General features: G+C 39.5%; 1 protein-coding gene across 1 annotated transcript in view; it reads left to right on the top strand.

The window, feature by feature from the left end:
• MYRFL (myelin regulatory factor like) overlaps positions 1-17,015 on the top strand; it is a 140,521-nt gene that overhangs the window by 44,801 nt on the left and 78,705 nt on the right. The window contains 5 exon segments of the mRNA XM_058308416.1: positions 4,077-4,144; positions 4,243-4,501; positions 5,221-5,312; positions 10,981-11,131; positions 14,794-14,989. Of these exon segments, the coding sequence (XP_058164399.1) occupies positions 4,077-4,144; positions 4,243-4,501; positions 5,221-5,312; positions 10,981-11,131; positions 14,794-14,989 (766 nt within the window).

Consider the following 17,015-nt stretch of genomic DNA (forward strand, 5'->3'; position numbering starts at 1 on the left):
TTTGGTTAAATTTATATTCTTATTTGTTTTTTCTTTCTATTTCATTGATTTCTGCTCCGTTGATCTGATATTAATATAATCATTCCAACCTTTTTGATAAAATTAATTTTTAAATTTGCATACAGTAATATTCAATGTTTTGGTATATAGTCTATGAGTTTTGAAAAAATTCACAGCTGTATAACCACCACCACAATCAGGAGAAAGGGATAGGAGGGAATAGAAAGCGACAGGTGAGTGAAGGCTGCTATTTTAGATTGGGAAGACAGGAAAGCCCTATCTTGATACATGCATGGCCATGTAGTATAGAAAAGCAGTGATTCCTACTTATTGAGTACCAGCTGTATACCGGGCACTTTGTTGAGCTGAGCTTACTCTGAGGTACAATAGGGCTTTAGGAAGAAGAAGTTAGTGGTGTGTGAAGACACTTGGGAGTCATTCAATAAAATTGGGAATTAGATGATTGAACCGTGCATAGTCCCAGATTAACAGTTCCATGGAAACCATGTCTTAGCACCATGTCTGTGTCCCACATAGGGCCTAGTGGAGTCGTGAGCACACAGGAGACTGCATTTCTCCATTCACTCTCCAAAAGATAAAAACAAGTGTTGTGTCTAAAAGGAAGGGATTTGGAACACATTTAGGCCAAGTGGTTACCATACTATTGGTTATTCTATTTTTTTATTAGCAGCCAAGAATCTTTGGTTATTACAACCTTCTCCTAGAGAAGCAAAAGATAGTCATATCCATTCCAGGAGTGACCCATTATGTCTGTTGCTCCCTGGGTCCACTTTGTGAAAATCTCTTTGATGTAATAAATAAATTCAGAGCGCAAAGACCAAAAACAATCTGATGTGCATTCTTAGATTCCTGACATGGGGATTTTAAGTAAGGAGGAGTTTGGCTTGTTTTAATATTTGTTTAGTTTTGAAGGTGGCTTTCCTTAATTCTTTCCTCAAATTCTCTGAATAGAACTACAAGATTTCTCTCAATATATTAAAATGCTTTGAGCAGGGAAAGGTATAAAATGTAATGAAATAAAGGAGTAGTTATGGTGAATTTTGGAAGGTGGTAAACTGTAAGGAAAGCCTTTAAAAACTTAAATTTCTTATTTTAAAGCTACCATTGTATATTGCTGCCATTTAACCCAGGAACCTTTGGTTCTCCACTGTTGGAGGGAGTGTTATATTTCTGTTTATAATACACCATGCCATATTTCTTGAATGGCTTGATAATTTACTTGTCATTTTCAGTTTTTATTAAACATTATTGAATTCAGTGGTGCCTCTACTGTAAGAATAACTGAAAAACTATCTAGGACCTTGAATGTGGAATAATAAGATGGTAAAGTCAATTACAAAATTTAATTTGTAGATTTAACAGAGTGATACATGTGCAGAGTTTAATAAGTCAAATGGTACTTTAAATATGGCCTATAACAAAAATGAGCAATACCTTGCCCCATTTCACTCATACACCTGAGTCCTGCTAACCCAGAGGTACTCAGGTTCAACTCTTTCAAATATTTCTGCCACCCTATAACTAAATAATGTTTTTATACTGCTGTTCTTGATTTGTACATTTTAAGACCTTAATATCAACTTTCAGGAGGACTACCACATCTTTACACTCACTTCTATTCTCAGCCTTCCAATATCATAAAGTTATATAAAAGTTTTTGGTTAGATTAATATTCAGGATTTACATTATCACTTTGTAATCACATGTAATTTATAATAATTACATTTTCTTTCTTGAATATTTTTTCTTGAGTCACTATATTGTTTTAATAATTTGTTTGGCTTCAAATGTTGCTATAATAAATTCTTCCCTCAAATTCTCTGTAAAGAACATTAAAATCTCTCAGTTTCTTTTCTTCTTAAAGACATGCCTCAGATTTTCTATATCGTGACTTTTTGTTCTATTAATTTGTTCTATTTTATTCTATCAGTCCATGAGAGAGGGATGTTAACTTTTCAGCAGGTGTGGTTGCCCCAAACTCTGTTCTCTGTGGGTTTTCTATCGGAGTTTTAGCCATCCTTTGGTTCTAACTTCAGCCTGCCCTAAGGCTATAGACAGCCTGTGCATTTCCCTCTTTCAAGTTTCCAGTCCCTCCAGAATCTGCCTGCTTTTGTCTACTTCCCAGTGTTTCCAGGTAGATTTTCCCCCCCCTAGAGATTATAGTTTTTGTTTGTGATAGGATCAGTTCTGATAGGAGTTTATCAGTCATACCAGAAGCAAAAGCGTTCTCTGTGATTCTTTTATATTCCTTATTTCTCTGATTATTTGTTCTGTCTTTAATGTTAAAAGCTTTCTGGAAATATCTGGTATCTCTCATTGTGTTTTGTTGTTGTTGTTGTTATTTGTTTGTTTTTCCTATTTAAGAAGCTTTGAGTACATTGTTCTCAAACAATGAATTTCACTGTAGGGTGATCAGGAATACTGCCTATTTCCTTGGATAACTTCAAAATATAATTTTTCCTGAGGATCTTTAATCTTTCTAGGGAACAGTCTTCCAATTTCTTAGTTGTGGGAAATCTGCTTGAATGCACACAAAGCGAAGTTGAGGAAGTCTCACAGTTGAGCACTTAGACTTTTAATGAACCTTTCCGGTTTTATTCCAGCAGGTCACCCATGGCCTCAGCTATGCATGGAACCCTGCCCCCGCAGTCTCTCTGGTTCAATTTCTCCAGAGTAAACTTTTCCAACTTCTATTGGGGTAATTGATGTAGTGGCCTCACTGTGCAAGGTGGGAAAGCGGATCTCAGAGTCCAATTCTTAGTCAAACACTCAACCAGTCCTTTTGTTTTCAGTCCTCCCCTCACATCTGAATTCAGAGGTTTCTGATGACTCCAATGTCTGCAGCTTTTTTGGAGTTGTCTTGTTTAAATTGGCTTACCTCATGTTGATTCCTATGCCCCTTCCATTATCTCCAGGCAGTTATGCCTTTCCTTTTTGCACTCTGTTAGTTCAGTTGCTATTCATCCTATTTCTATCCACCACAATGATTTGCTGTGGTTCTCGTGTACTCCTTGTTCTTTTGTATTTATGCTTCCTTATTGCTTTACTTTCATTTTGGTGAGGTTTTCTGAAGAGAGATAAATATATGTTCTCTCTTCCCTGACTGATGGGAAGTGAGTAAATTATAAAACACCAATTTGAAGAGAAAGCATAACTCTTTTACTGAATGATAAAAACTGATTTTTCTCTTCATTATATTATGTTGGAATATTAATGAACCAGGAAAAACAAGACAGATTACTCTCCAGGTGAGAGAATCAAGTGGTGGTAGTGGTGCTGTGGTGCTTATGTATGATCTTATTTATTAATAAAATGACAGAATTTCTGAGCTATAAGGAAACTTGGAAATTCTGACCTAGTTCCTTTGGAACAGTGGTTTTACACTTTTTTCAGTGATGGTACTCATTTTTTTCCTTTTCTTTTTAAATAGAATTTCATTGGATCTCAATATATAACAGTTATAACCTATGAATTGTTTTTTTTCCCAAGCATTAAAAAAATTCTTCTTTTGCAAAACCCCTGTAGCTTCTTCCAAGAGATTTGGGATTCCCCAGAGAGCAGATGGAAAACCATTGCTTTAGCGGCAGTGTTTTACATTGCCTTAGACCAAAAAGACTGTACAAAGTGCTTTGAGAATGTTAAGAAGCCATAATATATTAGTTAAAGTGTACTGAGCACTCACCATGTTTCGGGCAAGATGTTACGGGTTTTACATACGTTATCTCATTTAATTCTCACATCACTGCTATCAGGTAAGTTTAATAATTATTCCCATTTTGTAGGTGAGAAAACAGCCTTGGAGAGTTAACAACTTGACATGGATAGACAGTTAGGGTGTGGAAATGCTGGGACTCAAACCCAGGTGGGTCTGATTCAAAGCCCACTCACTTAACTACAATATGACCTTGGGCATGGACTGATGGGCTTTTGGCCCTTTGGCGCTCCTGATAACCATCGCTGTGGGTGCTGTACTATGGGTGCCTCCCGTTTGTGACAAAAATTATAATGATGGAATAAAAATTTTTTAAAAAGCAACACATGTCTTTGATCCTCAGGCAACGTCAACTACCAGATACCCCACCCTATTCTGCATCAGATCCATGCTCTCCTCCACAGGTCAAAGGTGAGTGAGACCCACCTTCAGCACACCTTGCATTGTTACTGTTCTTGTACTCTGGGTTGTGGGAAAGAGAAAAGCTTCTCACTTGTTTCTTCCGCCAGGTGCATGCTGCCAAACTCTGAGACCTACAGCTGGGAGGACTCTAGCTCCCTTTCTCCACTCTGTGGCTCCACCTGGGATGGTGCCATCACACCTGCCAGAGAGTACACCTGAAATGAGCAACTCTGGCCATACCCATGGAGGCTTTCCCAGCTGCTACCCAAACATCAATCATCCCGCGGCTGCTCTGGACCAATCCGTGTCCTCCCATCTGGGGATAACGTGTTCTTACCATCAGCAGCCTCTGTGCCACAGCCCTGGGTAAGGGACAAGAGAGTTAGCAGTGGAAGACCACAGCAAAAAGCCTTAGAGCAGGCAGCTGCCACCCCCATGGCAGGAAAGTGATGAGAATGAGCTGCGGAAACCTCTCCAGGAGATGGCAGTGTTGAGACAGGAAACAGACATGGCAAGGGTCCAGTGCTCTTGACTGTAGACACACTTTTAATTTAAAAAAACCCACTAAACTCAAGATCCTCATTCAATGAAAGTTAAGTATCAGAAATATATAGGGAGATTCTGGTTGATGGAGGAATTGCTATGCAGACCCAGCTAGTGCACTTAAGAGAGTTTGTGAATGAGCATGCCGAAAAGAAACCTATCAATTAAGTATTAATATTCTTTTCTTCTCTCTTCCCTCTCCCCAACTTTTTATCCCTTTAATTCCTCCTTCTAGAACTAAAGGATGGCAAAAGAGTAAAGGCCATCAAAAACTGTGGTAAAATTACATGTGCAAAAAATTTCCAGGTGTCAAATGTATACAGGTACTTTGTATCTTCTCTGTCCCCAGGAGCCCTCTGCCTCTGAAAATGTTGCCAGTTTAGTGTTCAAGTAGGTGAATTGCAGATCCAGTGAACAGATCGCAACTAATTGGAATTAGACTTAAGAGGCAAAGAGCAGAGACCTGGGAAATTAAATTTGCCTTCATGCAACGTGGAGAGCTAAGGAGAATTCTAAACTTCATTTTGGTTTCTTGATTTTAGAGCCACATTGTCACCCACCAAGAAGAGAAAGCACATAGAGGCACCGGAAGACTCTGGGGACTGCCGGGTGTGGGACCCCCACTCCAGACCAAGTGAGCAAACCTGGGGCGGTGAACAGAGGCAGGGCCTTTGCTGCCTTCACCATTGAAGCAAGGCTTTTCACAGCCTTTGAGAAGCCCTACAAAATCATTTTCTTTCTCATTGAAAAGCTAGGATAGGCTCTGGGAGTTTATTTCTCCTGACATAATGTTTCATGCGCAGGATTGAGTGGTCACATACAGGAATACCCAGGAAAAGATGTCTCTCTCTTTCTCTGGGGGAGGTGAAATGCCACTCATTTCATTTCGGCAGCAATTGTGTCTCATAGGATCTTGTTAAAATGCAGATTCTCATTCAATAAATCTGAAGTGGGGTCTGAGATTCTGCTTTTCTGATAAGCTCCCAGGTGATGCCGATGCTGCTGGTTCAGAGACCACACTCTGAGCGGCACGATTTTGGAGGATTTCTCCAGTGCAGTAGGAAGGTGGAAAGTCAAGGTTACCTAGTGCTCACTGCACATCAGCAGCTTCCTGTTAGATCTTCGAAATTTTGTAAAATCATTGTAGAAGTCTTTCATCAGAATCGTATGAGGCCTAAGTGGTCAGCCTGCTTTGTTCTTTGTCTTATATAACATGCGACATTGGTTCTACGGAGCCTGACACTTTGAACTTTAGAATTTTCAGGGTAAATGCTATGGCACTTACCAGGGGAAAAGGTAGTATCCCAGGCCAATTTTATTGTAAATCCTCTATTCTATTGTAGATACTCAATGTAGGCAGCTCGAACAATGCCCCAAATTCAGGGTTGCACTCACCATGTATCAGGTGTTAAGAATTCCCTCTGGGGGCTCCCCCTCCCACTATTGTTCCAAATTCCAGAGGTTTACACTGACCTGAAGGAAATAAATGTGACTTTCTCATCTGACTGGAGAAATACGTGGTCTACAAGCCCAGATAGTTGCTTTTGTTTTCCAGAGCCGCACACATAAGAGCTGGTCCTCTCAGGCACACTTGGCCCCTCCAGCCTGGGCTGTGGGGGATGATAGCTTCACTCCCTCGGCCAGGTCCCACACACTGCCACCCCCGTGAGTGCCACGTTGGTATTGCACTGGGTATCAAGTCCATCTGTAAACTGAGCCTCTTTCTGTCTCCTCTCCTTTAACGTGGCTCCACGTGGCCCTCAGTTACATGCCTCTTCTCTTGCAACCTAGGAACATAAAACGCTGATTAAAGTTTGCATTCCTGGTAATATAGAGCTCGCCATCCATCTTTCTTTGTGAGGATACCCTAATTACATACTCATATCTCTCCGACTGATTCCTCATGATTCTCAAACACAAAAGACTGAGTAAATTTCTAGCCAGATGAGAGAACCATCTGTCTGCTCTCCTACAGATGCATCAACTCACTGAGGGATACTGGGCAAGTCAATCAAACCCTCCAAGAGTTTCCTCATCAAGCCAGATCGCTGTTCAAATTCTCTCAGCCATTAGAGTAGAGTCGAAGCTCCAAGCATTGATGGTTTTCCATTGCCTGTACCCAGAGAGGGCACTAATTTTTCAGAATCTCCAGAGAACAGGCATGGAAGAGTAACTGAAATATCCCGACAGATGGGAAATCCTGAATCAGTTAGGTCCTCTTCAAAAGTCACTGAAAAACTAGTTAAAGATAATTAGTTCAAGACAGTTACAGAATGAAAATGAGCAGGCAAAAATTTAGTTAATCCAGATGCCACAGTTTGAACACAGCTTTTATTTTCAGCCAAAGTTTTCCAGTGGAGCATTCCCATTTGCTGAGGTGGAGGATTTTCATAAAGGTTCTTGGGAAATGGTATATCAGTAGATGAAGGAGAAGCTTAAGCCAATCTTGTAGGGAAGGGTAGGATTGCTGATTTTGATGGGAGATGTTTTAAATCAATCCGTAAGGCTTTCCAATGGCCTTCTCCCAAGAGAAACCTTTGGCCAAGGGTTTCAAGATCCCCATTTCTAGGACTCAATATAAAATTACTGGGTCAGTGGGGACAGATGTAAAATCTTGTTTAGACAGCAAGCAGCTGGTGACAGGCTCTAGCTATCTGATTCCTGGCCCCACAAGGCCTGAACTTCAGATACTAAAGGGTTTCCAGAGTGTGGCCTTTGGCCCACAATGAGAGGTACACCGGTCAAATTCACATTGTAAGGTCAGAAAAAGTGCCTGTCCCATCTTCCCAGCAATTAGACACTTATCGAGTTTTATGTTTCTTTGTTATCAAATGGGAATCACAATTTCTACTTCATGCATCACCAAGGTTTTTATAAATTAATGTATAAGAACATGTTTTGAAAGGTATTCATATGCAAGTTGTTTGCTGCTTTCACTCTTCTGCTTCTTTCTGCTGTTAGATCTTCTCAAGAAATCTTCAGTGTAGCATGCAGGGAAGAGAAAGGTTTAAATCCTGTCTCTTCCACTTAACACTGTGACACTGGATAAATGATTTCAGGTCTTTGAACTTCAGTTCCCACATTTGTCAAATGAGATTAAGAATCCTTCCCTGATAACCATTTTAGAAATCTGTTTGACAGTTTTACTAAAATATATTCTATGACCTAGAGATTTAACTCTTAAGAATATACCTACAGAAATGCATACATACACTCACCAAAAGACATGCATGAGACTCTCCATAGCAGCATGACTTATCGCAACCAAAAACAGAAAAAAATCCAAATGGACAGAATAAATCATGGTATATTCATACAGTGGAGTGCTGTACAGAATAAATTATGGTATATTCATACAGTGGAGTGTTGTACAACAATGAAAATGAACAAACTACCACCCTTTGCCACTATAAGGAATGAATCTGATAAACATAATGTTTCTGAGCAAAAGAAGCCAGTATATAAGAATATGTGCCGTGTGACTCCATTTCTATAAATACGTCTATGGTACTAGATTTCAGAATAGTGACTACATTTGGGCAGGAGGGACTAGTAATTGGACTGGTTGCTGGGTTGCTGAGAGTGTCCTATATCTTGATTTAGGTGATAGTTACTCATCTGAATTCATTTCCAAAAATTATCAAGCTGTGTTCTCATGACCTGTGCACTTTTTTTCATGTTCATTATTCTTCCAAAAAATATAAAGTTTATTGAAAAAAAGATCCTTACATAAAGATAATTTAAGGAGTTCATGAAATAATATGTGAAAAGTCTGGGATAGTGCCTACAGTGTAGGAAGCATTCAAGAGTGGTAGACACTATTATTAAAATAATAATTTTTAACTCCTGGCATTGGGTTCAGGCATGTGCCTGGCATTCATTGTGGGCCTGTGGCTCCAGATTCTTGGGTCTCACCCTCTGAAACCAACTCTCAGAGAAGGTCCAGCTATGGCATTCCTACTGGAGTGGCTGCTGCCATACCCTTGCTGCTGTGATGGGAAAGGGCAGGAAATGCAGTTGTCCTTGAGGACAATGCCCCTGTCCACCGCTGGTCCATCCCGTCAGCCTTTGGAGCAGTGGAGCTGCTTCCTCTGGCCCACTGACCTTGCTCTCACTGGGGAAAGGCCTGGGTTAGGTTGGTGTTCAGACACATGGCCTTAGTTATTTCACATTTGACAGAGTTGCCATGGAGGCCAAGAACTAAGTATTTGCCAAGACTTCTTAGGAATAACTGAGTCATCTGGGCTGAAACAACTACAGGTGATAATGACAGTGCCACTAACAGCTGAAGGCATCATTGTCTAAACTCTCACTGGTGGCAGACACTGAGCTGAATGCTTTACACACATTCCTCACTGAATCCCTTCCACAACCCTGAGAGCAATCATAGTGTTACACCCGTTCTGCAGATGAGGGAACTGAAACTCACGGAGCTGGAATCAATTTCCAAAGATTGTATGGCCATTGAGTACAGAATTGTAATCCAAATCCAAGCCCTTCTAATTCCAAACTCCAAGTACTTGACCCTTCCTTTAACCTCTTTCCAATATAGACAAGAGGAAGGAAAGATGGAAGAACTGTTTCCCCCCTTTCTCTACATTTGGTGTGAGCAGGAGAACCATGAAAAAGGAGCTTTATTTCTGGTGTGTTTCCTTGAAAAGCTTTTAGGCCAGGTAGCTTTTGAAAGGATGAGGGTGGGAAGAGCTCCTCACATTGCCCACCTCCAGTGCTCTCAGCTGGGAAAGACTCTTTTGAGGTTTTGAGAGATCTTTCCAATAAAGGGCATGTTACAACTTCCCCCCTCCCAAGCAGTGTTTTGCTTAAGTGACATGTAATAGAGAGACCCCAAGAAAAATGCATTGTCAGTGGCATTAGGGATCAAAAGCAACGTGACAAATTCTATTATTTATTTATTTTTGGATGTTCTCAGTAGAAGCATAAAGAAAGGAAAGGTTAGCTGAGTAAAGGAACACCCAGCCATCTTTGGCATTTTTCAATCTGTGGGCTAAGTGCACACTCCACTGGAGCCAGTGGCATATTTCTGTGTAGTTGTGTGCAGCCTGCACCTGCTCTCAAGAACCACCACTATTTCCCTTTCACTTCTGATGTCAGGCATGAGTGATGATAGGGGAGTTAAAAGGGAAACAGCAAACATACCAACAGCATTTTATGTTAAAAATTACTTAAGGTTGAAGTGTACAGTTTGGGAGGCATACTCAAATTATGTCAAACAACTTGCAAAGATTATGCAAAAATAGTAGGTTGTGCATATGAAACTTGAGAATATTTAATCTACAAAAGTGGCAATCTCATATGGCTGATATTACATACTAACAAGATCTTCTCTGTACTTTAGCTTGTTTTTAGCTTCTGAAAATTCTTTTGCTTCTATTGTCTCCTTTTCTCTGCTTGTGTAATGTGGCAGGAGGGGCAGGACATGTGTTTTTAATTTCTGCTTTGCAGACAAGAGAAGTAAGAAGACACTCAGTAAATAAATGACTCATTTAAGTTCGAAAAGCTAGTTGAACCACTGATTTTTGGTGCCACAAGGGATCTGTAACAAATTATAATGTGTTGGTTGCAATTAATAAAAAAGAAAAAACAAAAAAAACCTCAAACTACCTTGAAACCAAAAAAGGGGTCTCTGTAAGTCGAGAGTTTAGAGTTGGTTTCCAGAACTCAAATCATATCATTAGGGCCAGGGTGCCCTCTGTTCTTGACTCTACCTTCTGCTATGCTGGCGTCATTCACAGACAGACTTTTCCCTCATGGTCTCAAAACGGTGCCAGCAGAGCTTGGACATATAGCTTGCAAGTTCAAATCCAATGGAAAAGAGTGAGCATCTTTAAATCTGCAGTCCCTGAAGTCTGAGATTCACTCTGCTTGGATTAGATTAGGGCACGTGTCCACACTGCTGCAATAACTGATGCAAGTGCTAAATGCTGTACTTAGATTGCTCAAGCTTGGGTCACATCCCTGCCTGAAGCTCGCAGTGGACTTCATTGGAACCACACAGTCTGGAAGTAAAAGGAAGCTCTGGCAGAAAGTAGAGTAGACAGATACTTGGGATGGGTGGGGGTGGGAGGGCAAAGTTTCCAACAAGTGCCCAGGCAGGGTCTTAGGATCACCGAGTTCAAGCTGCTGCTGCCCTTTTCACAGATAAGTGTGCAAAGTTAGCAGCATGCCTGCTGCCTCCTAAGACTCTGCTTCATACGTGGTTTATGGACTAGTTCCTTGCATCTATCTGTGAGTCTAAGAAAAAGAAGTGGCAGGGAAGATCTAACTCACCAGTTTCTTTGCAGTGACAAATAGGAGTTACAGCAGCGAAGTACAAGAACAGGACAGTGAGGGACAGTGTGTGATGCCTGTGGACCAGTGCTCTCCGGCTCTGAAGTGGCAGCCATACCAAAGTGCTCCTTGGCATAGCGTGTTAAACAGTCATCATGAAAAACTGTAAGTGGCCTTTGGAACCCACTGTGGTGGCTAGAGAGTGAGCCCAAGGCAGTGCTATTCTTAGGACTAAATCCTAAGGCTTTGATGCCAGCCTGGATCAAATGGAAAGAGTAAACGAGAAGGTGTTTGTTTACTGCTTATGCTTTGCATCCTAAATAGTGAATGGCTAGGGAAAGGGTTTCTGGCCTAGAGGAATCCAGACTTGTAATTCTAATTCATAATTTACCCACCGAATGATGGGCAGAGAGGGAAGCCTTCTGGGATCACATACCCGCTTGAAGCTAAAAGCTGGCAAATGGAGAATTCCCAAATCACTAATGTTTAATCCTGCAGTTAATTTACAATTCACAGAAAAAAATTGGGGGGCTACCTTAAATTGTTAGCCAGTGAACATCCCCAACATCTATGCTGCAAATCAGTTATCTTCAAGTTTATTGTCAATATACCCTGCAGCAATCGTAGTCAGTGGTTTCTTTATCTTCGAATAAAATAAAATACTATAAAATGTCCTTCATCAGGAAAAGTTTCACCCTATTTTTTTTTAATATATTGTACTTTCAAAAAATAAATGTAAACTCCAACTTACTGCTCTTAAACATCCTTTAAACTTTCTTTTTATGCATTAAGATATAATTTACCTAAGTCTTCAAGAATTTTCATTGGTTATAAATGCTTTCTTGAAACACTAAAAAATGTTGACAGCTAAAGCATAGGAGTCTCAAGTAATAAATACAATATGAAATGAGAACTGTTGGGGTGATAAACTTGAGGGCTTTCTTGGTGTTTTCCATATTCAAGCATAGTTTCTTTTAGAGTAAAATTTGTATTAAGATTTTATGTTAGATCAACTTGAATGGCGAAATCCTTTCCTTGGTACAAAGCTTAGGAAATAGAGTTTGGAAGTTGGTGTGTTTAATAGGAATGCAAAAAAGCAAATCACTAGTTGTATCACTGAAATGTCACAACATTATTGTGAAATGTCACAACATTGTGCCTGACACTGTCAATTAGGAAAAAAAAAATGAAGGGTTCTCAGGTTTTGGTTTTGAGTCTTAGCCTTTATTTGATGATCTTTTGGGGAGTGTTCCATGTTCTCTCTTAAGTGTGAGGGCCAGCGTAAGAAACTGCCATACATGTTGTATTAGTCAGGGTTCTCCAAAGAAAGAGAACTGACAGGATACACATATATATGTTAGTGTGTATGTGCATAAGAGATTTATTTTAAGGAATTGACTCATGCAACCATGGGGCCTGGCAAGTCTGAACTCCTTTGGGCAAGCCTGCAAGCTGGGTTCTGACGCCTGACAAGTTTGAATTCCTCAAGGGAAGCTGAAGCGTAGGCAGAAATTTCTTCTTTCTGACTTTTAAAATCTTAAGTTCTGGCTGATTGGAGGAAGAGACTCTCCACATTGCTGAGGGCAATCTCCTTCCTTTATTGTAAATGAAATCAGCTGTTGATCCAATAACTGATTATAGAAATCCATCAAGGAAATACCTTCACAGCGACAATCAGGCCAGTGCTTGCTTGACCAAACAACTGGACACCATAATCTAGCAAGTTGACACATGAATTAAACCAGCACACACATGTACAGTGTTTTAATTAAAAACTTTAAGTTCCCAGCCTCTTGGTATTTGAATTGATCAAGTATTCTAGATAAGTGTTATCTCTAGTCTTACTTGAGGAAATTTTTTAGTTTGTTTGAATAGTACTCATCTGGAAAATAAAGGAGAACATAGTGATACCAATTCAAAGATAGAGAGGTACATTTATTTATTTTATGTATAGTCATAAATCACTTTTCCTAAGCTGAAAAGGAAGGCAATATCCATTCAGATTAGAATTCAAGCCCTCCTGATTTCGCAACCGATACCACTGAAAAAGAAAAACACTTGTCTCTTCTTAGGTAATTATTGTCTAATTAGTTACAAAAATATTGTTTCCCAAAATTACCTAAAATCAATCACATAAGGAAACTGAAAATGTCTCAAAAATTTTTTTTTCAGAATAAGTTTTAAAACTTGTGCTGTGAAAGAGCTTTAAAAAGATCAGTTTAATTGACTTCATGCTTAACTTGTGAAAAAACAGAATTGCCATTCTTGGACAAGTAGAATAGGCTTCTATAATCAGAGATTGGTGTTTAAGGTTTAGAATAATCTTCAGTATAATTATTTTTGCTTGATTCAATTTCTGCTTACAGTTTTCCTTAATTTTTCAAGCCAATGCTTATATCTGAGCTGTAAGCCTTACTTTCTTCCTTCAGAGTTTTTGATAAAGGAACATCTAACATCACAAAAGGATATTTCCTTTTGCCTCAGCCAAGACAGTTCTTATTACCCTCTGTAGGAAAATCTATACAATTCAATCCATCTAGCCTTTAAAAGAGCAAATTAGCAGATTAGTTCTAGAAAACTAGTCAATATCATTTCCCAGATGGCATAAGACATGTGGTCTTTATCAAGTCCTTCTTTCACTGGATTTTCTTTTGCTGCTGGCAGGCACTCTGATTGTGGAGCATTTGACTGATTTGTTACTTGAGAGTGATCAGTGACCCACTGACTTGGTCCATTGGGGTGGTGCTCAACTTGTAAAAAACATGAACACTCTCTTCCCAGGAGACCCATTAATATTTTCTGTCTCTGAATTAGAGGAAAATTTAGAAACTCTTTGTTCATTATAATGGCAGCCATTCAAATTGAAATCCCAGGATGCAAAGAACCACATAGTAGAGAATTAGCACAAGCAGTGAATGCTGCCTTCCTCCACTTAACGTTCTTCCTTGAGGAAGAACCCACAATTAGGAACCTTGATGTATTCAAATTCACTTTCCATAACTGCAACATGCAAGGGAAAAACTCACTGAAGAAGTTTCAGTTTTTACGTTCTCCTCTCTGGTTAACAACAGTGTTAGGTATTTAATATGTTTTCTTTTACTAGCATTAAAAAGGTATTTAATTAAACATGTACTGCATAAAGCATTGCTTTGAAAACATTTCAACAATGGCATTAAAGCAAAAGGCTTGTTAGACACCCTCCCATATGGTAGGTTTCTTAGATAGGGAGGATAAAAAGGAAATGACTTTGCTCTAGTGAAAATAGGTTTTCAATAAGTAGTCTGACTGGCTTTGGTTCAAAGCTTTCCTGATCGTTCTTACCAGTTCTGCTTTTATGTATGCCGGCCACTAGGCTGGATATTTTTTCATCTGAGTAATTATTTGAGTGTGATATCGCTGTTTAAATTTAGGGCTTTTTTTTTAAGGAAAAAAAAGAGATTAATTCTATCCCAGGTAATTCACAAACCTGAGTGAGTAAGGCAGTGTGACTTCTCAAGTTCTAGTCTGTATCTTTCTATTGTAGTATGGAGTCAAATTAAAAGTCTAGAAAGCACTTAGGGGAAAGGCAGTCTGAGGAAATAATGCTTCCATTTGGCAAGAATTGTGCTTCTTCCCTGTGGGAAGATAAAAAGCAAGAGCCAGCTGTGTTTTGAAATACTGTTTTCATTTCCTCAGTAAAAATTCAAGAAAATCAATTGATTAAATATAGCAAAAGCCATTTTCCACAATACACTTTCTTAAAATGTTTATGCAATTAATATTATTAATGAAAGAAAGTGTGTAGAAAATAATTTGGACAACTGCTTTCTTGTTTCCTTTTTTCATAGTCCTGATATAGGCTATCGAGTTTTCACAGACAAAGGATTTAATTTTTCACCAGCAGACGAAGCTTTTGTTTGCCAAAAGAAGAACCATTTTCAGATAACCATCCATATCCAGGTTTGGGGAAGTCCAAAATTTGTCAAAACCCAAATGGGCCTGAAGCCAATAGAAACATTTTACTTGAAAGCTTTTGGAGTTAAGGTAAGTCATTTAATTCAATTTCAATCAGCCAATATCTATCAAGTGCCCCAGTTGTCTATTGCTGTATAACAAACTATCCCAAAACTTAGTGACTTAAAACAATAGCTATTATTTTTTGGGGCCACAAATCTGCATCTTGGTCAGGGCTTGGCTGTGATAGCTTATTCCAGTTCATGAGGCATCAGCTGGGGCAGTTCAAATGGAGTTGGGGCTCACTTCCAAGATGGCTCACTCACATAGCTGGCAAGTTTGTGTTGGCCATTGACCATGGCTCGAATAGGGCTGTGGTTGGGAGCCTTGGCTCCTATCCACATAGACCTCTCCATGGGATAGCTCGTACTACCCCATGGCGTGGTGAATTGATTCTAGAACCAGAGTTCTAAGATACAGGAAATGGAAGTAGAAGGTGCTCATTTCTTAAGACTGGGCTCAGAAACTGGCAAAGTATCACTTTAGTCACAGAAACCACCCAGATTCAGGGGGAGAGGACATGGATTCCACCACTCCATAAGACAAGGGTCAAAGAATTTGAGGGCATCTTTAGAATACCACATTAACACTTACTAAAAATATAGCTTAATATTTATGGATAAACTGTGTTTTAATTATTAATATCATTCCTCTCAATAACAACTAATGTTCTATATATGCATGTTTCTGTCTAAGTATTAAATGTTCTAGTTGATGCTACTTGGGATTAAAACAACTTTGTAAATAAGAATTGGTAGATCTTGAGTCAAATAAAATTTTTGCACAGGAAGACATTTTCAGAGACTTTAAAATAATGGGTAAAGATGTTGGATGAGTAGCCAAAACTTTCCTGATACTTTATAATCCTCTAAATATTAATCTGATGACAAACCCTCCTCTTCCTAAAACTTTACTTATCTCCAGCCTTCTCATAAAAATGCATTATGTTCCAGATTCATGCTTTCAGATGGCAATGGTGGAAGGAAGGCAGCACAGTATGGTTAACTGCTTTCTTTCCCTATGGTTAGCAGACTTTTCACTTTCCTGATGTGGTTCTGCACCTAACAAGCAACGTGATCCTAAGAAAATCCTTTAATTTCTTTAGTACTTTGTTTTTTTATCTATAAAATGAGAAGTAAAGCTAGATAATCCCAAGGTCCCATTTCAGCTGTAAAATATTATTATTTTTAATGCTTTCCATGAAAACGTTATCACGATAGTTGAGGAGAAAAGGCAGCCTTTGTTCAGCAAATGAGTCCTGAGCACACATTGTGCCACATTCTGTGACATGCAAGTGAAACGGCCAAGGGAAGATGTGCAAGGGTGAGCAAAGCGTTGCGTGTCCTGGTTCCATTGCTGAGTGAGCCCTGAGAAAGACCTGGGGAAGCTGAGGTCTAGCCAAATGGGTACTGATACAAAGTGCCAGAAATCTGTTGGATTTTATAAAGGGTATTTATTTGGGGTAGCAGCTTACAGTTACAAGGCCCTAAGAGTCCAGCTCAAGGTGCCGTAAGAGGTATTTCCTCACCCAAAGTCTTTTGCCGTGTGCTGAAGCAAGATGGCAGGCAACGTCTGCGAGAGTTCAGCCTTCCTTTTACCTCTTAATACTCCATGGTCGCAGCGTCTTCCGATCTCAGCTGTAGGCTGGAGGGTTCATCTCTTTCCTGGCCTTCTTAGCTGCTCAGGGCTCTGGTCTTTTCAGCTGCAAATTATCAGGAAAATGGCTCATCGGTCTCCAGGACCCCAGGATCAAGTTCTCTCCTCTGCCGAGTCTATGGAACTTACTCTCTTTTCTTGTGTATCTGTTTCTGTGTTCTTCTTGAGTGAATGTCCATTTATAGAGCCCACCAAGGGGGTGGGGACTGTTACATTCTAAAGCCCTAATCTTTTTATATATTTTAAAAAGATACTTCGATTACATAAACTTTACAGAGATTATATAGGGGATTCCCATATGCCCCACTCCCCACACCTCCCACATTTCCCACATTAGCAACATTTTTCATCACTGTGGCACATTCATTGCACTTGATAAACACATTTTGGAGTATTGCCA

Source organism: Dasypus novemcinctus, chromosome 12, assembly GCF_030445035.2.
Source record: "Dasypus novemcinctus isolate mDasNov1 chromosome 12, mDasNov1.1.hap2, whole genome shotgun sequence".
NCBI classification, from domain to species: domain Eukaryota; kingdom Metazoa; phylum Chordata; class Mammalia; order Cingulata; family Dasypodidae; genus Dasypus; species Dasypus novemcinctus.